Source organism: Trypanosoma melophagium (genome assembly GCF_022059095.1).
Source record: "Trypanosoma melophagium isolate St. Kilda chromosome Unknown ctg16segment0, whole genome shotgun sequence".
NCBI classification, from domain to species: domain Eukaryota; phylum Euglenozoa; class Kinetoplastea; order Trypanosomatida; family Trypanosomatidae; genus Trypanosoma; species Trypanosoma melophagium.
Window position 1 is genome coordinate 381,861 of NW_027125144.1, and position 24,516 is coordinate 406,376.

The 24,516-nt window shown below is 37.5% G+C and overlaps 8 protein-coding genes across 8 annotated transcripts; all 8 read left to right on the forward strand.

The window, feature by feature from the left end:
- Positions 1–2,302: 2,302 nt before the first annotated feature.
- On the forward strand, positions 2,303–3,709 carry LSM04_009118 (uncharacterized protein; the record flags this gene model as incomplete). The annotated part of the gene is made up of 1 exon (XM_067337574.1): positions 2,303–3,709. The coding sequence occupies one exon, from the start codon at positions 2,303–2,305 to the stop codon at positions 3,707–3,709; it is 1,407 nt and encodes a 468-aa protein (XP_067193618.1).
- Positions 3,710–4,058: 349 nt separating this feature from the next.
- LSM04_001168 (uncharacterized protein) lies at positions 4,059–5,063 on the forward strand (the record flags this gene model as incomplete). The annotated part of the gene is made up of 1 exon (XM_067337575.1): positions 4,059–5,063. The coding sequence occupies one exon, from the start codon at positions 4,059–4,061 to the stop codon at positions 5,061–5,063; it is 1,005 nt and encodes a 334-aa protein (XP_067193469.1).
- Positions 5,064–5,790: 727 nt separating this feature from the next.
- LSM04_008643 (uncharacterized protein) lies at positions 5,791–8,442 on the forward strand (the record flags this gene model as incomplete). The annotated part of the gene is made up of 1 exon (XM_067337578.1): positions 5,791–8,442. The coding sequence occupies one exon, from the start codon at positions 5,791–5,793 to the stop codon at positions 8,440–8,442; it is 2,652 nt and encodes an 883-aa protein (XP_067193611.1).
- Positions 8,443–9,159: 717 nt separating this feature from the next.
- LSM04_001875 (Polycystin cation channel) lies at positions 9,160–11,913 on the forward strand (the record flags this gene model as incomplete). Its single annotated transcript, XM_067337579.1, has 1 exon — positions 9,160–11,913. The coding sequence occupies one exon, from the start codon at positions 9,160–9,162 to the stop codon at positions 11,911–11,913; it is 2,754 nt and encodes a 917-aa protein (XP_067193483.1).
- A 678-nt stretch (positions 11,914–12,591) lies between these two features.
- On the forward strand, positions 12,592–13,108 carry LSM04_007697 (uncharacterized protein; the record flags this gene model as incomplete). The annotated part of the gene is made up of 2 exons (XM_067337580.1): positions 12,592–12,743; positions 12,787–13,108. 2 exons carry the CDS (start codon positions 12,592–12,594, stop codon positions 13,106–13,108), a joined length of 474 nt encoding a protein of 157 aa, XP_067193594.1.
- A 544-nt stretch (positions 13,109–13,652) lies between these two features.
- LSM04_002249 (WD40 repeat) lies at positions 13,653–16,754 on the forward strand (the record flags this gene model as incomplete). The annotated part of the gene is made up of 1 exon (XM_067337581.1): positions 13,653–16,754. One exon carries the CDS (start codon positions 13,653–13,655, stop codon positions 16,752–16,754), a length of 3,102 nt encoding a protein of 1,033 aa, XP_067193494.1.
- A 1,140-nt stretch (positions 16,755–17,894) lies between these two features.
- On the forward strand, positions 17,895–22,358 carry LSM04_006135 (Vacuolar membrane-associated protein Iml1; the record flags this gene model as incomplete). The annotated part of the gene is made up of 1 exon (XM_067337582.1): positions 17,895–22,358. The coding sequence occupies one exon, from the start codon at positions 17,895–17,897 to the stop codon at positions 22,356–22,358; it is 4,464 nt and encodes a 1,487-aa protein (XP_067193564.1).
- A 333-nt stretch (positions 22,359–22,691) lies between these two features.
- LSM04_000207 (Vacuolar import/degradation Vid27) lies at positions 22,692–24,347 on the forward strand (the record flags this gene model as incomplete). The annotated part of the gene is made up of 1 exon (XM_067337583.1): positions 22,692–24,347. One exon carries the CDS (start codon positions 22,692–22,694, stop codon positions 24,345–24,347), a length of 1,656 nt encoding a protein of 551 aa, XP_067193451.1.
- Between the last annotated feature and the right edge of the window lie 169 nt (positions 24,348–24,516).

Genomic DNA, 24,516 nt, shown 5'->3' on the forward strand with positions numbered 1-24,516 from the left:
AGAACCATTAGCGACAAGAGAGTAGCAGGACGAAAGAAAACGAAAAAAAAGACGAAATGAAATATTATATTAATGTTATATTATATATATATATATATATATATATGATAATATAATATAATATGCTGTTTGTTTGTATGGATATGCGAAGAAGGTGAGAGATAATTGCAAAGAAAAGTAAAAAAAAAACGAAAGGGGGAAAATCTCCAACGCAAGTGAAGAGAATTGCAGGAGTATATTTGAGTAGGGTTGTATTAGCCTCTTAGAGGAAAAAGAAAACAAAAAGCTGAAGAAAAAAAGAATAACATTGTATAAACGAGGGAAATAATTAGGTGTATTGCTGTATATATGTGCGGATGTTTTGAAATTTCACACTTATGATGAGAAATCAAATGTAATTGTGAAGATAATTTTCATTTCTTTTTCTTTTTTTTTTAGTCTTTTTTTTTTTTTTTGGACACCTGTTTTCAACGGTTTCTCGATTGTCTCTACACCCTCCATTGAAATACATGTGTTTATACACCGTTCTTCTAACTGTGTTGGTGAGAGGCTAAATGCATGTACAATTCCTTTTCTTTTCTTTTTCCATTTTTTCCCCTTGTGTTTGTCATTCCTATGCTTTGGGCTTCTCATTTTGTTTGTTTTTTTCTTTATATATATATATATATATATATATATATGTATATTTAATTATGCGATTGGAGGAGGAAATGACAAAAACGGCGAGAATAGAAGAGGGAATTTAATTGCGTATGATCTAATGACTTACTGTAGTGAATATATATATATATATATATGCGTTTCGTGTGTCGGTAGGGACTGTGAATTTTGTGATGTTAATAGTGAAAATATGGCAGGTACTGAAATAAAGAAAACAAAAATGATGATGGTAAGAAGAAGAAAAAGAAGAGGTGAAAAATAGAAGGAAATAATTTTATTTCTTATATACTCGACGAGGTCATTCCATTCTGTGTAATATTTGCTCTATCAGCGTCTCTCTCTCTCCGTGTGTGTGTATGCAATGGTGGTGGTAATTAGCACATGCGAAAAGAATAAGGAGAAGAGTAATATTAATCATAATTGCCGTAACTTATATGAATATTCCTTTGCTTTTCTTTTTTTTCTTTCGTTTTCTCTAATTTCTCTATTACTGCTTTGTTTTGTTTTGTTTTGTTTTGTTTTCGATTTATTTATTTCTCCTTTTCCCTTGCGGTTTTGTGCTGGTGAAAGCAGTGATGTGAATAATGGCGATGAGGGGGCGGATTTGCGACTCTTATTATTGTTGTGTCTTTATTAATATTATGCGAGAAAGTATATATATATATATATATATATATAACTTTCTTGTTTGTTGGTGTATTTGTGTGTGTCTTTTTATTTTCTTCCTGTTGATTTTCTTTTTCTTCTCTCTTTGGCTTTTGTATTCGACAAATCTTCTATATATATATATATATATATATATATATATATATATATATATATAGGTTTCCATATGTATTTCTCTTGTCGGTGTCATCAGTGTTGAAGATACGGAACAAATTGTAGGAAATAAAAAAAGTGGAAGAATGAGAAGAAAAAGAGACTGATGGCGAAATAGAAAAGAGTGAAGGAGTGATTGAGTGAGAGAGTATACGAAAGTATTTCTCTCATTTTCTCTCTTTTTGATCTTTTTTTTTTAGTTTCTTCTCGTGTGTTTGTTTGTTTGTCTCTGTGTGTGTTTTTTGATATGCTCTTTGTTTTTGGTTTTGTTTTTTGGTGAATTTTTTTGTTTTTTTTTTCGTTTGAAGATATTATCTATGATGTTCTTTCTCTGTACTCCTTTCTCTCTCTCTCTCTCTCTATATATATATATATATATATATATATATATATATATATATATATATATATATATATAATTATTTGAAAGGATAGATAAATAAATAGATATAAACATACGTATCTACACAATTCTAGCGAAGAGGTGTGTGAGGTAGTATCCACTCCTAATAAAGAGAAATTATAATACCCGAAATAGTAAATTTGTGCGCAATTTTGCTTTTTTTTCTTTCTTGTATTTATAGCGATTAGTTGACATATTTTATTTCATTACTGTTGCTATTCGTGTTTACTTGTTTGTTCTTGTTGGTTTGCTGTTTAGCGTATCTGTTCTTTTTCTTGCGTCTTAATCTTCTGTACTCGTACACCCTTATTCAATCGTATTCTTCTTACCAACTGTGATCATTCTATTATTATTATCATTATTATTATTATTATTATTATTATTATTATTATTATTATTATTATTATTATTATTATCCAAATGTTATTTCTATGGTTCCTGCGGTTATTACTATCCACATTATTACTCTCTCTGCCGTTGTCCGACTGTACGGAGGCATTGCCGCCCGGGGCTGCCAGTAACGCCGAGCCGCCCAGCATGGATCCCCCCAGCGGCACATACAAGGGCGAAGTCGCTATTACGATCACCCGCAATCAACGCCACGCCTACACGTATTACACATTAGACAACACCACACCCACAGAACGCAGTGAACACTTCGTGGACGGGGCGGAACTTGTACTCAACACACCAGGCATACACATCGTGAAGGCCGTCGCCTACTGTGAAAATATAATGGACAGTGATGTCTTTACTCCCAGCAGTGTAACAGTGGCGGTGTATAATATCACCCCAGCGCGTATTCCGCCGCCTGTGGCCATACCAGCGACGAGAGGCGAAATAAGACGAGGCCGTACAACTGTGAAACTTTCGTATCATGTTAATACGACCGTCACACGTGATTTGCGGATTCTCTATGTAATGACGTATTTACCAACACTTTCTACGGCTGGCACCCGCGGTGCAATTCCACCCGTCTCGCCCAATCTCACTTGGACTGTGTATAACGAACAGGGAATAGTGATTGAAAAGCCGGGAACACATATTGTGCGGGCCCGTGTGTTTGATACTTCTGTTTCCCCGAATGAATTTAGTCCGCGTGCTCGATTTGTCTATCGTCTGCGACCGCCATTAATGTATGATGTGAGCACTGAGTGTTGCGATGTTGATAATGCCCAATTACAACCACAACAACCGGTGCTTGGATATGTGTTTACGGTTTGGGTCACTAACGCCATCACACCTATTTCACTCTTTCTCAGTTTATCCGTAAAGGGATGTGCCACACAGCGGCATATTCTCGACGATACGGAAGTGATTCACTCACGACTGCGTGAAGTGGCGTTTCAGTTTATAACATACACCGAGGCCCAACCACGTGTGTTTGTGTGTGTAAAGGAACACAACGCAAAGGAGTTTGTAGCCGTGCCACGACAGTTATCGGCGGCGGAGATGGGAAATAGTAATATCGATGAATATTCCTTCCCTGTGATTGCGGGGGTAAATGGGAGTAATATTAGTGCCCCTCTACGACCAAAGGGTCCGCGAAGAAAAAGAAAGAGAAAAGAAGAAGAAGAGGAGGAAGAAGAAGGAAAGAATTTACCGTCTCATGCGGAATGGCAGAGTAACACTGAAACAGGAGTTGCGTGGTTTGGTTTCTTTCTTTTCAGTCTGTTTCTATTTCTTTTCTGTTTGTACATGCGGGGGAACTCAACCTTGACGTACAGAGGCGGTGAACGCCGTCGTTCGCGTACATCTTTGCATACTAATGATGTGGAGGAATTAAATAGTGAAGATGTAGATCTGGTGGAACTTATGTCGCGATAGGAACTATGTACATAAGGTTCCTAACGTGGATTCTGTTTTTTTTTTCTGGTTCTTCCTTTATTTTCTTGGGGATTTAAAAACACAAAAACGAATATTCCTTTGCTATTATCTTTTCTTTTATTTGTTGTACTATTGTGTTAGTTGTATATACGTGCAAGAAATACTCCTTCTTCAGAAGTATTACTGTTTTATTGATTTTGTTCGCTCTCTCTCTCTCTTTGGGAACCTGATACACTCCCCGCCTTGAGTCCTTTCCTTTTTCTCATTCTCTCTACTGTTTTTTTTATTATTCTTTATGATTAATTACAGCCGATTCATTAGTTTCACAAGCACACAGAAAAAAAAAAAAATGGGATTTGATTTGGTTTTCTTTCAGGTCATTGATAAGGAAAATGGCTTATCTGCCTCACTTTTACACGTCTTGCTGGAGTTGTTGCTCGCTACTCTCTTGTGTGTATGTGTTGGACTGCTGTTGCGATTTATACCGCCGTGGTGGGCGGGAAGAGAACTCCCACGCACTACGGGTGTAGTAAAGAGCAGCAGACAACATACACGAAAAGTAAAGAAAGTACCATATGTAGATAATAATAATAATAATAATAATAATAATAATAATAATAATAATAATAATAATAATAATAATAATAATAATAATTGTAGTAGTACTGGATGTGAAGCGGAGTGTACCATTGCAAAGAAATGTGAGAAGAATAGTGTAATCGAAACGACAACAACTGCTGCAGAGATTGTTAAGGGTGACTTAATACCAGATACACCCCCAGAAAAACAAGTTACTATGGCTACTACATCAAGCTCTCCAGTACCTCTTTCTACTAGTACTAATATTGCTACAACAACTACTACAACTATTACGACTGCAGAAGCTCGTTTACGTACAAATGTAGATTCGTCAAAGAGCAGTGGATCTTCACTGGACGATGTGTTGGATGAGTTTTTCACAGAAGAACAACTACTAGAGGATGCCCTATTGAGTGCTGTTGTTAATGAGATTAAAAAGAGTGGTACTACTTCGGTACCTCCTACACGTACTGGAGGATTAATTGAGAACCATAGAGGGATGCCTAGTCACACAGAGAAGAAAAGGTCTGAGAAGGTTCTTCCTTTGACTGAGAGGAGCAATGAAAAGAATAATAGTGATAAGAATAACAACAGTAATAATGATAATAGTAATAGCACTCTCAATAACCATGGTAGTAACAGAGAAAGACGTGGAGTTATTACAAGAGGAACCTCAACTGGAAGTGTGAATGAGGGAGAGTCACTTGAAGCAGCACTTGATGCTTTTTTTAGGGATGAACAAATGCTTGATGAAGCTGTTCTAGACATATGTTAATACATTATATATATAATGTATATAATGTATATCTTTAATGCCGCATGACATAAAGGTGTTACTTATCCATTGCCTGTGGCGTTCTCATTTATACGTATTGCATACACACATATACGCACACTTACACACGTTCTTTCTGTCTGCTTCTCTCTCTATTGTTCTCTTATTATATATACATTTCTTTTACTTGGTATTCTTATCGGTGTGTACGTAAGCGAGAGATTATGGTGTTACTTAACATCACTAAAGGAACAATTATGTGAATAACAAAGAGAAGAGAAGAGAAAGTGAAGAAAGAATGCTGTTGTGTACAGATATATGGGGATAAGTATACATCTTTCCATATATATATATATATATATATATATATATATATATATATGAATATGAACTTACGCAAAAATATTCACATAAGTATTCAACTATTTTTTCTTTTCCCTTTTGGTGTTTGTATTCATCAATTGATCTCTTATATTATGTGTTTTTTTTGTTGTATTGTGCTTTGTTTTTCCCTACTCGTCAATTTCTTTAAATTATATTCTATTTGTTTTTTTGTAATGGTGTTATAGAGCATTGAGGAGTTAGAGTGGAAGTAGAAAGGAAAGATCTAAAAAGGGGGAATTAGTTTTTTAATTTATTTTCTATTCTACTCTTTGTGTTATCTATTTAATATTATTATTATTAATAATATTATTATTATTAATATTATTATTATCTTTTAGGGGTCATGGGACAATGTGGGATATCTGGCAAAGTGTTTCTGCACGTCACCATGACCATTGTCATGTTTACATCAATGATGTGGCTCTTCGCCATAGATTGTGGGAGTTTTATTCTCCGCGATGATGAGAAGTCAGTCGGTATGAAAAAGACATCATCATTCTCTTCTTTTTCTTATTCTTCTTCTCTTGCGTTTACCGATACTTCTGGGAACTCTATGGAGTGGGATGACGCGAATGCGTATTCTTCTCTCTACTGTGTGGGACATCGACTGATGAATTATCAGAGTGTAGATCCCATAACTCATTCCTCTGTTGATGTTCCTGGTAATAATAATAATAATAATAATAATAATAATAATAATAATAATAATAACAATCAGAGAGGTATCGCTTCTGAATTATATGGAGAACGTAAGCAGGAGGATGAGGCCGTACGAATAGATGTTATTTCTAATGGTATCATTTTATCAAACTTGACTGATAGAACATATATAATGGAAAGTGATGTGATGGGTTCACCAGATACGTATTACTTTCCCATTTACAACCGTACATGTCTATATACATTTGTATACTTTGATCAAAAACGGAATAAGTTTTTTTTTTACCTGCAAAATACATCCACACATCGTAAACTTTTAGCGGCGGGTAAATTACAGTTACCGCCTGTTTCTCTCAGTTCAAGACCGTTGGAAATACCGCGCGTACGTGCAAGTGCACTGCGACGACAGGCACATTGGGCTTTTCAGTACACTCCCGTTATTGTACTAGGGAAACGACCACGAGATGTATCACTGAATTTATCTTCTTTTCATAAAAGAAAACAAGAAAAAGAAAAAGAAAGAGATTATGGTTATGATGATAGGCAAAATAACTTTACAGCTGTGTATAATAATATGTTAGTAACGTACTTTCTTCCAACTGTGGCTCCATGGAATTTTGCGCATACACTTTTATGTGATTTATTCGGTTTCTTCTGGGGTGCTATGGAACTACAAAAGAAATTTCGTCATTTATACGCCAATGAAATGCAGTTTTTAATGAATGCTCTCCCAGATTCACAAATTATTGCCACTTCCTTTCGATACTTTCCAAAGTTTCCACTTCCAAATAATAATAAGGCATTTTCCTTCATGTCGCATCGTGCAGCTTTATATGATATTGCACTTCCGTCTGGTGTTTATCGTGCACTTCTTGCGGGAACAGGCACAAAGAGTTGGAGTTGGATGACAACGGAATACACTGCGAGTGGATCACCGGCGTTGTGGTTTGCATTTAGAGAATATATTATTCGCCTCACAGGAGCACAATCGTCTTTTAGATGGAATAAGACTAATACTAATACTAGTAGTAATAATAGTACTGATAATAGTTCTACATGGGTTAATACATCCCAACGTCCTATGCGAGTTTCTATATGTTATAAGAAGGATAAACGGGGAATAGCGAATAGTAATGAGTTGCTGGAATTTCTGCGGAATAAATTTCCAGAATCATCTCATATGGAAATTCTACTGGAAAGTATAGTGGGTCTTAGTGCTAAAGAACAGGTGGAAATGATGCTTGCTACCGATATATTTGTTTGTAATGAAGGTACATTAGCGACTACGTTTTTCTTAATGAATCCAGGTTCTGTTTTTATTGCTCTTCCTATTATATATCATTCCCCACACTTACATCAACCACATATGCCATCACCAGAGAAATGGTGGTCATATCCAGATATTATTCGTGTGGATCCGCGATTTAACAGTGGAGGAAATATTGATTGGTTTCCACCTGCTATTCCATGGATACGTACAGTGTGGTATAGTCCTATTTCACTCTCAGAGGTTGTCATACAACAACCTTTAAAAGGATTACGAAATTATATGCCAGATTATAATATTCTTATTGATATGGAACGTTTTCTCTTACTTATAGAACGTGCTACGGCATTTATAAAAAGTCGTGGTACTTTATGGAATGTTACCCAGTGTTCATATCTTCCTTCACATTTGAAAGCAGTAACGAAAGGATCTCATTCTGAAAATGTTACCACTTCTTTTGAGGAGCAATATCAATATATAGATATCTGTTTGAAACCAAGGAATTGGAGTGAGGTGTTAAATAATGCTTCACTTCGCTCGATCTTCTACTTACATGAGAGTACTGCCGAACAAGAGCGATTCCGTGGAAGAACACATCGACCGCCAAACTATTCCATTACTGGAGATCAATGTCGTCGTCTTTTACATCTTCGACCGGCATTGACGACAAGTTTCAATACGGCACTTTGTCGATATGGAATGAGTTGGTTGTGTGAGTTCTTTGTGAATGGGCGTTATTCGCAGCGATTCTTTCACGATAAGTGGCGAATGAGTGCTGGACATTGTGGCAGAGAAGAGAGTTGGCCGGGTTATTGGCAGCAACATCCAAATATCCTCGCAGCCACTCTTGTGAATCGGACAAATAAAACACATATTCGTGCAAGTGAAGGAACTGCCTTGTATGATCTTGATGCGGCGGTGGATTATTTCTTTGATGTGCGGGAACAAGAGATTCTCTCGCAGTTTCTCTTTTTCACTAAAGAAGAGCTGAGGAGAAGTTACACAACAACAGATCTTGGCCGTCAGTTTAGTGCAGAGGAAGATATAGTACGTAAACTGTTTGGTTGATTCTGCAAAAAGAAAAGTTTTTTTTTTTGCTTTTTCGTTTTTGTACGGTTCTCTAGGAGGAAAAGAGAGAGTGCGAGTGTTTGCAAGAAATACTCTCTTGAAACGAAAGAGGGATTCTGTTAGTTGTTATTTTTGTTATTGAAATGTTTTCTTTTTCCCGCTTGATTATTGTTTGTTAACTTTTTCTCAGTTTGCTTCTTGCTGTTTTTTTTTTGTGTATTATTACTGTTTTTCTTCCTTTATTTGAGTTGTGTACATTTATTTGGGTGTTTCTTTTTTCTTCTTTGTTGATATTGCACTAAATTGTTTTCTTTATTTTTATTCCTGTGTTTCTTTTTATATGGGTTTGTACTTCACTGTTGGGGGTGGGGGTTTCTTATTACTTGTTTTTTGTTTTCTATTCTATTCTTTCCACTACTTCCTCAACTATATATATATATATATATAGTTGTTTGTTTCTTTGTTTATGTGATCATAGAAAAAAGATTTAAAATCATTTACAACGAAAACTGTACAAAGGGAAATATTAAATCTCTCCAGTGAATTACAGCATAGGAATATAACAAGTCCAAGGAGGAAAAGAAAAAAAAAAAAACGAAAACGAAGAAGAAAAAAAATACTGAAACTGAACCTATTTTTTATTTCTATATATTTTTCTTCTTTTATTATTAGTATTTAGTCATTTTCACTCATTTTAGTTTTGCCGAGGCGAGAGAAATGAGTGAGTGGCGGGGGTTTCCTCCCTTCTTTGCGAGTCATCCATCGGGTGTTTCCGCCCGTGAGAATTGCGAAAATAAAACACAAGAAACTCTCAAAAGTAGAGATGAAAAGGCCTCGTGTGCTGTAGAACCAGAAAATTTCTCTTCAAACAACAGAAGAGAATCCTCCAGTGAAGAGAAGTCCTCTCGACACTCTGAGCGAAAATCAAATGACCACATTTTTGTTGATTGGACAGAAAGGATTCGACATCCGAGACTGTTTCCATTCCGGTTTGTTATAAATTGTGCAATGCTTATTCTTCTTATTCTCCTGATTACACTGTATATAACTCCAGAACATATTGCAGATGAAGCGCAGCATAAGGCGGTACTTTATCACTTTTTAGGGGAAAATTACATCGGAAAGGATAAGGGTGATATTGTAATTCGACCAACTCTTTACTTACACACCCGTGAAGATGTTTTAAAGGGTATTAAACATTTTGTGAATGTCTATTATGCCTTGTCAAATACCTCGGTAACCGAGTTAAAGTATTTTTACTACGCCCATGGAGATGAAGCCGGAAAATCATTGTTAAAACAAGTATTATATGATAAACCTGTTCATCATCTCCGCGCCGTGTATGCTATGTTACATGGTTCTACAGGGGATAATGATGGGAATATGGGTAAACTGAATAGTGATTGGATAGAACCTGTTGATATGAATATAGAAGTATTTCTTTATTCCCAACAGGAACACCGTGGTCCAGCACCAGTGCGGCGGTTTGTGTATAAGCTGACCGATAAGGATCCCCTTGGACCATTTAGCAATGATGGAACTGTTGATGAGGAGGATGATGAAGATGAAGATGATGAGCGTAATAAAAATAAAAATAATATTAATAATATCAATAGTAAAGTTTATAATAGGGTTAAACGCCATAAGAGTACAAAGGAACGAAATATGATTTATTCCTTCAATAATGACGCGTATTTCAAAGCAGCGTGCGCCACACGATATGATGATATTACTGGTCTCTATTATAATCCCTGCCGTAGTTCTCATAAAGCGAATGATAAATCGGGTGGCATTTCTTCTTATAAAAATGGTATAGCTACTCAAGATACTAGTGATAATGGTTTTTTATTTCCCTTATTGGATAATACACGACATATTCAATTAAGAGCTTCTGTAAGACATATGGTTGATACGAGATCGATTCGTCAAGACCACAATACTGGATTCTCCATGGTTGTTTATCATTTTACTGTTGAGAAATCTTTTTTATTTCATTCTGGTGGTCTCGTGGAAGTAACTTTTGATGTTTCTGTTAACGCGAAATACATTGGACCACGTTTGCATTCACGTTTTTTCTTTACAGCAGCTTTAATTATGCTCGCAATAGTAGATATTGCACTTCGTTCAGCTGCACTAAGGCGAATTTCCGTATTTCGACGAACCGTATTAATAGCACAACAAGTAGCACAAGAAGAGTCTCTGTGTTGTGTAGAGTCTATCCATGATTGTAAAGATATGGTTTCTTCCCCAAAATCAAAGTTTGATGTTCCTGTATCGGAATCTACAGAAGATATAATAAGAGCAGAAGAAGGAAGTGGTGGACTTGCTGTAGAAGGCTCTGGAACTATATCTATACAAACATCAAGTAGCGGAACCGTTACTAGTGATGTGCCCCTTCGAACTTCAAAAAGTTTTCTTCAACGAATGCGTGCATGTTTACCCAGAAGAAGTCGAACCGTATTAGCACATAATGCCTGTTCGTTAATTCCAGAGACAACCTATACGGATTTTTATGATGCATGGCGGACACAACTTAAAAGTTCAAGAGGTGGAGGTTGGCATTATATATCCATTTCTGCAGATTTTTTTACTATTATATATGGAATAATGGCAGTTCTTCGTATGAGAGGGTTTGTAACGACGGAACCATATGAAATTTGTCAGAGTATTGTATTGGGATTAGCAGGTATGTTCCTATCCGTAAGTTTACAGTCTTATTTTCGTTTTTTTCCAAAGATGTACTTTACCGTACGAGCAACTCGAAATGTTATCCCAGAATTACTCTTTTTTGCGATGACAGTTGCCCCTTTATTCATTGGTTTTGCCTTTTTCTTCTGGATTGTGTTTGGTCCCCATTCTAATGGTGAATTCACGGATATGGGGTTTTCTATGATTGCGCTATACTTTATGATGTACGGCGATGCCCTTCTTCCTGCGATTGAGAATGCCCAAGGCTCTGTTTACCCCATTGTAGGCATCCTCGCTAATCTCATGACGGTTATATTTGTTTTTCTCTTTATGATGACCATGTTAAATCTCGCCATGTCCATCACCCAACAGGAGTGGGGATTACTCCGCCGTCGCTTTGGGGCCTGTTTGAGTGTTGGCAATTTACTCGTCGCCGTGCGGTCCCGAGAACAAGTGAAGAGGGAGGCGATGGAGACAATAATTGCGAATCTCGAACTTCTTCTGCACATTCGCCACGAGGAGGAACTGCGAGTGCGAGCGATGGAGGAGGAAGAACCAGCAGTGGGAGATCCAACGGGCGGGGGTGGTGATAATGACATTAATGAGGCTGATCAGAATAACAGTATTAATAATAATAGTAATAATAATAATAATAACAATAATAGTCATGGGAGCAGTTTACGGGATGATGCTTCATTTGCGTTGCAGCGGCGTGAAGTCTCTGAGATGTACAGACGCCGCCTCGATGAACTGACGGAGGGTATATTAGACGATGCTGCGTAGGGAAAATGTTTCTTTATGCTAAGAAAGGATAGGAGGATTCCAAACAACAACAACAACAAAATAATAATAATAATAATAATAATAATAATAATAATAATAATAATAATAATAATAATAATAATAACGACAATAGTAAAGAAAAAGTATGGTTGAAAGTTAAAAAAAGAAAAAAGGTGGCATCCTTTATAAGCCACTATTTCCGTGTTTTTCTTTTTTAAATCTAATTGCTTTTGTCAACTGTTACGTTGCTTTCCAATTTTCTTTTGTCCTTCATCAATTATAGGCGCCTGATATATATATATACACCTTTTTTGAGGAATAAGTGTGTTGTTGTTTGCTGAATAGACGTTTTACTTTCATTTTTTTCTTTCAATATTTTATGTTTGAATTTCTTTTTTTCTCTTTTTTTTTGTTTGTAAACACCATGATTGAAATCAATCAAACCAACAATACAAGGACATAGTACAGCTGAATGATAACAGCAACAGTAATTTGAAGAAGGAATGAGAAGAAGACACACGCGATGAACGGCATGTGGAGCACTACCCGCAGTTTCCACGGGGGCTTTCGCTTCTACGCCTATTCCCGTACAATTCTGTTACGTCTGTGGGAGTTCACTGCAGTCTCCAGTCAGTGAAGAAGAAATAGAATAATAATAATAATAATAGTAATAGTGGGATGATTACAACACATATTCATAGTCATACGGGTGATGTGGCCGAAATACAATGGAGTCCCACATTGGTGAAGAAGAATCCCTTTTCTGTGCAGGAATTACTACAGAAACTCTGGGAGAAACTGCGATCTTGGGGACCACACACTTATCCGCTGTTTGCCCTGTTCCACCGTACAAAGTAATGAGAGAAAAACTAGTATAACAGTTCTTACGGAAGAATCACCGCTCTTTCACGCCTGGCCACTGGAATCGAGTAGTTCAATGGAAGAAGAAAATAAAAAGATAGAGTTTATCACAGGGGATGATACTCCGTCTCCGTCTTTGTTTGTTCAACTTCAAATAATATACAAAGTCTTTGCAGATGTAGTGCTTGAGTATAACACGGTTGTCTCATTATTGCAGATGAGATGTATAAATGAGGCAGAGATGTGGCGAAAATATACCTCTAGACTAAAGAATGAACTTCGCCAAAAGAATGAAGAACGGGTTGCCTTTATAAAGCGTGTATCACATATATAACGTGAACTCTCTCTACAGAATGAGAGACACAAACGAGAATTAATAGAGGAGAGAAGCAAGCGTGATTAGGAGCGTCAATAATCTTTAATTATGGATCAGCAACATCAAGAAAGCCCTGGTGAGGCGTATCGTTTCTTGCGTGACACACTCATACATGTAAAACATAATACTCATTGAGCAATATATGTATATATATATAATTACTTTTTGTGAATTTGTATCGGTTTCCACTTGTATCGTCTTTTTTTTCTGTTTGTTTTGTTCCCTCTCCTAACATTTTACCTGTTTGATTGATTGATTGATTGTTGTTGTTTCTGTTTATTTTTCTTCGCTTACCCACCTTTACTTGTCTCTTTATCTATCTATCTCTCATCTCTACCTCTGCAATGGGGGAAATGAGAGAAGAGTGAGAATAACAAATCCAACTACTAGGAAAACGCTTTGCCTTTTACAAAGCAAACAGAAAAGAAAACTACAAAATAAAATAATAAAGCGATAAGGACTTATTGAAAACGAGTTTGTAGAGGGGTGAGTGCTCTTTCGCATGGAGTACACTCCACAACTTCGTCGGTATGCACTAGCGGATAATATGCGGATGTATCACGCCGATCTCGCATACCGTATGCAACCACTTCTCCCCCTAACATCTACAATGGCGTACTTAAATCACACATCATACACATGTGAATCATCCTCACGTGATGTATCATGTTCTCACAATTCTTCCTCTTCTTCTACATTTGGTGATGGTGGTAGATTTACTTCAGAAGGTGCAGTTAGTGTAGATAATCATGATGAACAACCTTCCCAAAGGACACATGCGTCTTTGGATTCTCTATTAACGTATGCTGATATGTATATTTCTTCTTTTTCCATAAATCGTGAACTCAATGGACATACGGGATGTGTTAATTCACTAGCATTAAACTCTTCAGATGAATTATTATTATCAGGATCTGATGATCTTTCTTTTTGTCTGTATGATACATATGATTGGACTTTGCGAAATCGATACCGTACAATGCATCGTTCTAATATATTTGCTGCTGTTTTTATTCCAGGTAATGAGAGACGTGTACTATCATGTGCTCTAGATGGTCATACTTTACTCACTGACTTGGAAAGGGCAGAACCTTTTTATAAATGTCGTCATATGTGTATGGCATCATCATTAGCGACATCATCATGGTGGCCAGAAACGGCTTATGTTGCATATTCTAATGGAGTAATAGCTCGTGTTGATACACGTTTACGCTCTTCACATAATCAACCTCCTGATGTTGGAAATCCATGTATTAGTGAAGTAACTCAAGTTCGAGCATTAGCAGTTCATGATCGATGGCCTTTTTTAATTGTTTCAGGTACAAATACCTCAAGAGTGTATTTTCATGATGTACGAATGGGATTCCTTGGAGCTTTTGCTACTATATCTATCTCAAGTGTTCCTTGGAGTGATGGAATTAGTGGACTTGCATTTAGTGATGCTGGTGATTGGTTGGCGGTTAACTACCGTCGTCAAGACATTTATGCAGTCCCTTGGTTAGATGCTTTATATACTCCTAAACGGGAGGAAATTATTCAAGATGATCATAATGAAGGTGAAAATAGTTTTGAACGTCTTTTAAGTATGGGGAAACAGAGTAAATTACCAGATGTGAATGTACAGAATACGATACGTTTACGAGGGCGACAGAATAATCAAACCATGTTTAAAGAGGTAGCTTTTATGGAAAATGATAATATTATTTGTTCTGGAGGGGATTGTGGTAATGTGTATTTTTGGCGTTTACGAGATGGTAAGTTATTACACACCACAAGAGGTGACTCAGATATTGTTAATGCAGTTCTATATAATAACCGGACTGGTTCTCTTATCAGTTCTGGTATTGATGCCACTATTAAGGTGCTAGAATCTGATGGTCGTTTACAGAAGCAGGAGTTAACTCAAAGTGAAGGTGGAGAGCGAAGTTCAGGTGAGAATGTGAGAGAAGGACCAGATCCTTCATTAATTTTACGATATGCAGCTGATGTTACAGATGCTATTGCTTCAGAAATACATTTATTCTCTATGTTTGGTTTAGAAACGGAAGAGAATAGTGATAGAAGTTTTTCATCTAATAGGAGTGATAGTGATGCTGAAATAGAAACTCGTCGGCAGAGAAATGAAGGAATAGGTTCCTTAAAAAATGTCTCTGATGCTTATGAAAAATATGCTTGTATACAATTTAAGCTTGTATTAAAATTACGGGAGTCTACAGGTGTTCAAGATCTGCGTCACTTCATAAGAAGGATGCGGATGTTATTGGATATGGCCAATCGTGGAAATTTTGGTATCGATACAATGACGGATTGGACAACTCCTACACCTGCAGAGGAGTTATCTGAACGTGAAGTATCTAATAGTAATGAAGAAAACAATAGTGTCATTGCAAATGATAGTGTTTTTTTAGTTGATCATGAGTATTCTTCAACCAGTGATACTCCTTTAAGTGATAATAGTGACGAGGAATATAATGGTAATGATGATGATTATGATGATATTTTTCTATTTCTTGAAGAGAGTGAGAATGTGCGTGGAGAAGAACAACTTCCGATGGCTTATTTAAGTGGAGTTGGTCGAATGTTGGGTATGCGGACCATTAATTCTGATAATTCGGTACCATTATTTCCAATGATGTGTCGTGCGTTTAATACAGTAAAGCGAATGCTTGATATTGCTTTTCGTCAATGGATAGTACCAGGTATTGGACAAGTGCAAATACCTCGATGGAACCGGTGTAATTGGGGTACAGCTCCACATTCTTTGGCATTAGTAGACAATAATTGGTTTAATGAATATCCAGATATTGACATTACAGATCAATCTTTTTTACGGCGTTTAGGTGAAAACGTAGAGGCGTCTGGTGGTACCAATAATGATAATGATAGAGGTTCAATAGGAGAAACTAGTACAACTAGTGGTCATGCAAAAATTATTTCTCTCATATATATAATGGATTTCCTTTTACAAGGTAAGGAATACTTGTGTACGACAACGAAAGAACGTCGTCGATACTGGATGTTTCGTTGTGTATTGGAACTCTGCTATGTGTATTATTATATGGCAATTGGAGATACAGAGATGGCAATAGAACGCGCAAATCGATTGGAGCGTCATGCTGAATATCGCTGCGTAACGGCGTTGGGATCTGTGAATAGGGCATATGTGCTTCGACAACAAGTTTGGCAGCAAAATCAACAGAAAAAGAGGCAGGAAGAAGAAGAACCCGAAGAAGAGATGCAAACTAGATCTGTTTCAATATTGGAATTGCCGAGATCATTGGATTCCACATGCTTTCCCCCATTACTTGTTCCGTTGGCACTGCAAATTCGCATACTAGTACTCTCTCAACGCAGCAAAACAACTTCTTCTTCTGTTTCTACTATGTCTACTGTTTTTCCTGCCGTGACGGAATTGGAAGAAGAAGAAGATGATGATGAGGAAGAAAGTAATACTGAAGAGGAAGAGAGATATCGCGAAGTTCAGTCTGAAAGACGCATTTCTATGTTAGTAGCAGAGATGAGAAACCGACTTGACGGACATCCGAATCGAAGGGTAAGTCGAAGGGTTATTTGCATGCTTAATGATCTACATATCATGGTGTAGTAACCTTGTATTGCTTGGAATATCAGTAATAAAGTATTAAAACATGAGTGAGTGCGATTTTGAAGGCGATTAATATTGAGAAAGAGATCAATCAATAGTAAATAGTGGTGATTAAAGAAAAAAAATGATAATGATAATAATAATAATAATAATAATAATAATAATAATAATAATATTGATTCAATGAGTGAAATGGAATACGTAGATAAATCAAGATGGAAAAAAGAGAATATTTACGGTTATTATTTCAACTAAGGTGTTTCTTGTTTTTTTTTGTTATCATTATCATTGTTATCACTTTTATCCCTCTGGAAATCAAGTGAAAGAGAAATATATACACAAACAAACATGCAACTGTATTTGAATACATCTATGCGTATGTATAGACGGATTTATTGTTAGGGTAGGGGGAAAAAAAGGAATCCTCACTATCAGTGTTGCGTGAAGAGAAATAAATAGTATGACGAGTGAGTATGTGACTCAATCGATTTTAGTCATTAAATCGTTACTTCATATGCTTCTCTCGTTTTTTTTTGTTTTGCTTACACTTGTTACTGTTTCGTTAGTTTGATTTAGTGTGATGGGTATGTTCTTGCGTTTTATTTTGGCTGTGTGGGGAATTCTTCTCTCTTTGTTTTTCTCTTCTACGCCCATGTAAAAAAAGGGGAGGGAAGGTTATATTTAATCTTTTTTTTATTTGTTTACATTTTTTTAAGTTGTGATCACCGCTGCAGGTCCTTTTTTTTCCTACTTCGTCATTTATTATTATTATTATTATTATTATTATTATTATTATTATTATTATTATTATTATTATTATTATTGCGGTTTCTGCCGTTATACTTGTGGGTGGTGCTGAATCCCTATTAATGAGTCCTTTTACAAGTTTTATTGATTGATTATATATATATATATATATATATATATTTATTTATTTATATGGTGTTCTTTTTATTCGCATTATATCTCCTCATCCATTTCTTCTTATCTTCCTTATATTCTTACTTAGCTGAGAATAATCTGAGCATCAGAAACTTAGGAGTGGAGTTATTTCAGTAGACAACATCCTGCCCTCGGAGAAAGCGAGAGTGAGTGAGTAAGTGGAGGGAAAAGAAAGAAAGAGATATTCTATCTGAATAAATGAAGACTGTAGGACTGCGGCAACGGCAACGTCCGGCAGCTAAGCCAAGTGCTGCTGGCCGCAGTGAGGCACCAGTGACAGTTGTGTTCCGTGCACATACAGACAGTCTCGCTAAAGCGCCTTTTCTCTACTGTCCAAAGAATTACTCTCTTCCTATGCCATCCGCACAGGAGCAATTTACGGAAGCTATTATTGAACTTTGTATACCGTGCAGCAGTAACAGCAACAACAATGGTTCTAATACTGCAGCTACAGGTACTAGTAATATTAACATCAATACCACTATAAGTAGTAGTGGTAATAGTGGTGGTGGAATGGGTGGCAATAGTAATAAGAACTTTTCCAGTGGTAATCAATTCCGTCAACAGCATCACGGAGTTAGTAGTGGCAGAAACATGTTGCCATCTTCTACCTTAACGTCCTCTAACCCAGAGATTGTTTCTCGTAGGGTGGCAACTTCACTCCATTCAGATCCTGGGAATTCGCCAAGTAGTCTTCATACAATAAAAACTACAGGATCAACTGCGGCAGCAACAGCAACAGCAACAATAAGAATGGGGATTTATGGCAATGATGTGTTTTCGTCAGATCCACAACGTATGGTAACTAATCATGCATTTACTGCAAACTCTACCCCTGATACTTGGGTTTGTCGGGCGTATTGTTTTGGTGAGAAGGATGCTCTACACGCGAATGGTGCCATCAGTGTACACCAATCGTTGGCAAATAAGAGTCAGTTTATTAACGATATTACAAAAGGTAAGGCCATGGCGCGGGTTGTGCCGACGTATACTGAGGTGTGTGAACGTTTTGGGTTATCACATGTGGAATTAGCTTTTGAAGATCAATCTATTTCACGTGCTGATATGTTTCTTATTTCAGAGGGGTTGCGTGATCAAATTCTCTACGAGGGACAAGAGGTAACTCTATGTGGCTTCACTATGAAAATTAATGAAATGCTCCAGAGTGTGAAACAGAAAGGAGCAATAGAAGGTGTCAGGGGTAAAACACATAAAGGTGATAACTTCAAGAGTATTATAAACAGCAGTGGTGGTAATAATAACAATAACACTGAAATATCTGAGAAGGATGGGGTATTTAAGATGATGGACACCACATGGTCTTCAACAAAAAGAACTAATCCTGTGTGCACGCCCATAGAAAATCAAGAGCATCATCATATTCATAACCAGGATGAAGAGGATGGAGAAATGAGATACCGTCGTATGCAGTGTGGCCTTGTTACGAATAAAACTCTTGTTAATTTTTGTTCCCTTTCTGCAATTCATTATATTATTTTGGAGATCTCAAAAGAGATGTGGGATCCCACCTTGGATGGACGTATCACGCTTTCTTGGGCTATAAAAAGGTTTCTGAAGGAGTATTTAATGCAACAAATACCAAAACACAAAGCTTCTCCACTTATAAACATTTTGATAGTAGGAAGACTACATCCAGAGTATGCTATAAATGGAAATGTTGATTTCCTACATGAAATAAAAATTCCACGTGATTTTTGCAGTGCCCATATTTCAGAGGAGGTTCTACTTCAATGTGAGGGACTTATCCAGCGTATTCTATGCGAGGTACGAGAAAAATTGAAGTCTGATCAGATATCAAAATCGGAATCAGATATTGATGAGGGGAAATATAATAATTTTCATCAAGATATTCATCCTAATACGACCATGACAAGGACGACAAGGACGAAGACTGACACTGCACATCATAGTATAATTTCACCAGGTGCACTCACAGAGCGAGACATATTTGTTTATGCTAAAAATTCTTGTACTATGGAGATCATTAGTCTTGTACTTGGGCAGTGTACCCAGCAGCATGTGAATCGGCAAACCGGGTACATTATTACCGTTGTCTCTGGTGGAAAAGGTCTGTATCAGGTGCGAAACGACCTCCACCAGGCGACCTGCACCCGACTCTTCAATGCTGGCATTAAGTCTGTGAACATTGTCTGCGTCGGCCGCCCCCCGCTGCATCTAACGCCGCTGCTGGAGTACACCGCGGGGGATGCGACGCTGCGGCCGCAGTACCACCTGCACGTCGACCAGCGGCCCCGTCGCCTCTACGAGCGGCCGGCGTGGGCGGCGTGTCTCTTCTACCACCCCGTCCCCGACCCGACGGCCACCGGCCGGCTGCTCTTTGGCCTCCTCCCGCAGGCCGCGTGGGGGCGGGCGGCGGCGGCGGAGGGACCACCACCCCCGCGAACACGACCGCCGCTGCTCCTTCCAGTTCTACTGCCAGCAGATAAACCACACAATAACCACACGGATGAATATTCAAACGGGATGACAGGAAAAGTGGATTCTAGTCTTGGCGAAGGTCTCAGAAGGGGACGTTATATGCATCAGGGATCATCATCATCATCACCATCGTTTGTAAAGGCTTCGTGGTACTGCTTACATGGTAGTGAAGTGTTGCAACAGGATGGATTTAACTGTGATCGTGTGCTTGAGTACGTTATGAAACAAAATCAAGTATCTTCTTTGGAAAGTCGTACAGGAAACATTATTATACCATCTGGGGTAGGTGGTGTTATCCCATGTGGAATGAATATATTAGATAGTGATGTACAGAATGGGTATGTTATTCTCAAACTTGAAATTAACAAAATTGTTTTACCTAAAGCAAAATGGTCATTTGAATTACTTACTAATAATGATACATGGTCATTACTTATGAGTGCTTTTTCAGGTAAGGATGACCGTCTCTCGCTAGATGAACAGGCATACTTCGTTTCTCACTTTCGCTCCTCTGAAATATTCTTCCAAAATTATAGTGCCATTTCTAATGATGGTCAAACATTGGTTCTGGCATCACGACGCAGCGATATTACCTTTTTGACCCCTGAAGAGGTTGTCTTCACATTTCGTCCTGGATTATTTATAGAATGTGATAATATAATACCTTTTAAAACAACAATAGCTCATGTACAGATAAGAAACAGTATTTTCTTTGCGATTAAACCAATTAATCCATATCTTTCAATAACAAATTCAGGAATAGGTTCATCAACCTCACATAATGTTAATACAGATGTCTTATTACGTCGTCGTTGGCAGTTTGCCCATCCTGAGTTAACATCTTCATCGACTGACTACTCACCATGGGTATCGTTATGCCATTGTAAAATACTTCCACTTTATGGAACAAAATCTGCTTACCCACGTGATAGTTTCTTTGTTGTGCCCACTCATCAATATGCTGTTTCTATTCAAAAGAATATGCAACTACTGGAATATGTTCTTCAACGTTTACTACAACAGTATCAAATAGTTGTTGTTGGTTCTTCTATTAATGGAGTACAATGGCCACGTGAAGATCCTACGCGAAATGCTCGCTTAGAGATGTCTATTGGTCATCAAATTCATGAATTAAAGATAGCAGAAACAGGCCATGGTATATCTGTAACTCGTATGATGCATCGTGGTATGTATAGTAATGCCCCTGTAACTCATATGATTACATATTCATATCTTCTTTTTAATTATATGAAATTAGGTTTCAGTGTACGAAAAATGCACTTAGAAACACAGATTGGTGAAAAACTTGCGTTTCCATGGGAATCACTTGACTCATATATTCGAGAACGGGAAATTCATGAGGCTTTTATTCCATCCTCACCAACTTGGTCACTACGAGAAGGAGAAATATGTGTAGCTTTGCTCCCAGAATCTTTTGACAGTACATCTACTTCATTTGAAGAATTTTTGAAGTTCATCCGTTATCGTTTTAGTGCTCATCTTGCAATACATAGTAATATTAAATGGAGAGAAGATTCTTCTGAACTAACGACAAATATACCAGATATAATTGATTATCCGGATTCTTTGTCACTCCATCGTGTCATACTCATGTATGATAATTCACAGTCACTTGAACGACAATGTGTTATGGATCACAAGACTGGACGAACAGTTTCCTTTGATGCAGCTGTAAACAATCGTATGATGTCTATAGAAATTGCCCTACCAGAAGTGTTTAACCCAAAATGTCACTATTTTTTAAAGGTTTCATGGTTAGTATGCATTACACCAATAATAAGGGATTGGTTTGGTTCGGTTCTAGCTAGCGCTTCCAAATATCACTTACGTGCTGTACCAATTCCCCACTATTATAAAACAACAAATGGTGAGTATTTTGTATGCAGATTTACTGTAGAGGCCAGCAATAGTGAAGAGGAACCACATTTCCGACGACGTCTACTCAGTCTCCTGACGAGCTCCAAATATCGATATATTCCTGATATGCCTTCTATGAATCGTAATTGTCGTTTACTGCATTTTAGTGGAGTTTGTTACGTTACTTCACAACCGGAAAGTGGTGTGGTGGCTAGGTGGTATGAAAACCCTTTGCTACCAACCGGACAGTCTGAACATCAACAGTTGCTTCGTGAATTCACAGAAGCTGTCGACTTTGTACGTAATGAGCTTGCGTTATCATAAGACATGTTTTTTTTTTCTTAGTTTTATTTTTATTTTTTTTCTCATTGGTTCGAAACCTTTATTTTCTTTTTTCTGTTATTCAACAGTTTGCTCTAATCCTTTGATGTATGGGGCTGTATTCTTATGCTCATCATTATTTTTTTTTAGTTTTTTCTCTTCATATTTTTCTTGCATTTTCTTCTCTTTATAGGTGTAAATACAGGCGAATTAAAATAGTTTCTAGGAGGCAAACACCTTGAGAAATCAAAGGAAAAAAGGACAAAAAAAAAAGAAAACAACACAAATTTATCTGACGATTATCTACTTTATTTTCATTCCTTTATAGGTTTATTGATGTGGAGAAATAATATGGATAGAGGTCAAGAGGAGGCTAAGACAGTGTTCAGTGGTTATGGTAACTTATATGTGAAAAAAGGAGAACGCTACAAAACTCTTTTTGACCCATCAGAGTGTGATCAATGCACTATAAAAATCCTGAAATTATCACGGGAATCGTATTGTATTCAGGTTTTAGGTGATTTTGATGATGAGGAGTGTGAGGTACTTATCCAACCTATCGGGGACGGTCTTTCCCTTGGATACAGCCGTAAAACAGGTTCTGTACATTGGCCGGCATTTGTTGATGGTCAATTGCAATCCATGGCATTTGTATTCTCTGAAGATAATGTGAAGATGACACCGGAAGAACTTACAATGCGCTTCGTGGAGATGTACAACCGTTGCACCTACGCTCTTTTAACATCATCAGACATTGATACGATAACCAATGATGATGAAGGTTATGATTACATTGGTAATGCCGCTACTTCACAAATACCAGATGATGATTACCAAGAACCCGTTTACGAATTGGATGTCTCACATGAGGCGGCAACTAAGACTGGTGCTGGAAATGTGTGTTATAGTGAATCCGTGAGATTCAATAAGGCACTAGTGTTAAGAAAGGTTAAAGATACGGTTGAACTTCAAGCACCTAAATTTGATTCCCATGGTTTCAGTAAAAGTACAACAGGAAAAATACTGGTACCTGGATTAACTACATGTGATAATGCCTTATTAGATGACACAGAAACCAAACTACAGCTTTTGAGCATAGATGATCAGAAACTATACGAATATGATATAGAATATGGAAAGGTGGTACAGGAGCATACACTACCCTCGAAAGTACGGGCAGTGACGTACAGTGCTCACATTGCTGATCCAACGTCTGTTTACACCTGCCTCACTGACAATGTTGCCTTCAATTTGGACTGTAGGATGGACCCTCGCAGAAACATTGTCATGGAACCTGGTTGCACACTAGATAAATACAAGCTGACATCATTAAAGAAACCATTTACCTGCCATGCGACTACGAGTGCTGGACACCTTGTTATTGGAGATGGCGCAGGAAGTATTCGTCTATACCGTGGTCCTCCTGGTAGCCGTCGGGAGGATGGTAAATATAATCCAAAGGCAGCTCAAACACTGTTAGAGACTAAAGTGCCAATTGTTGCTGTGGATGTGACTTCAGATGGATCTTATGTGGTAGCAGTGTGTGAGAAATTTTTGCTGTTCATGCCTACGGCGTATGTGGATGATCGAGGCGCCAATACGACTGGGTTTGTTTCAAAAATGGGCAAAAAGAAGCCAGCACCGTTAAAGCTGCAGCCAACATCAGAACAACTTGCGGTTCTTGGTGGTGTGGATAACCTGGATTTTGTTTCTGGTGGTTTCGATCGTTATGGAAATGGTGGGCGTGAGGTTTGCATTACTGCGCACAGTGGAAACTACATCTTTACATGGAGTCTTGAAGCCGCAAAGCGAGCTGAGGAAAATGGACGTATGTGCCTTGGTGAGAGTGCCTTGGTGAAAAATGAGGTTATTGGTATTTCAGCTCAAATTCCCGATAAAATAATGTACTTAACTGACTCTGACATCCGTATGGCTCCTCTAAAGTTACACGAGCGTACAGAGAGGGGTTCAGTACGTTACGCTTATTTGTGAGGACTAGTGAAAGGGGGCGAACAAGTCATTTTTACCAATGAGTGATGGAAAATAATAAGGGTTCATGCGACTTTTCTCTATTTATTCTGGGATATGATTTTTATTTGTTAATTTATTTTCTTGGAAGACAGTAGAACCCACTGAACGGAATATGTGATAAAAGTATACC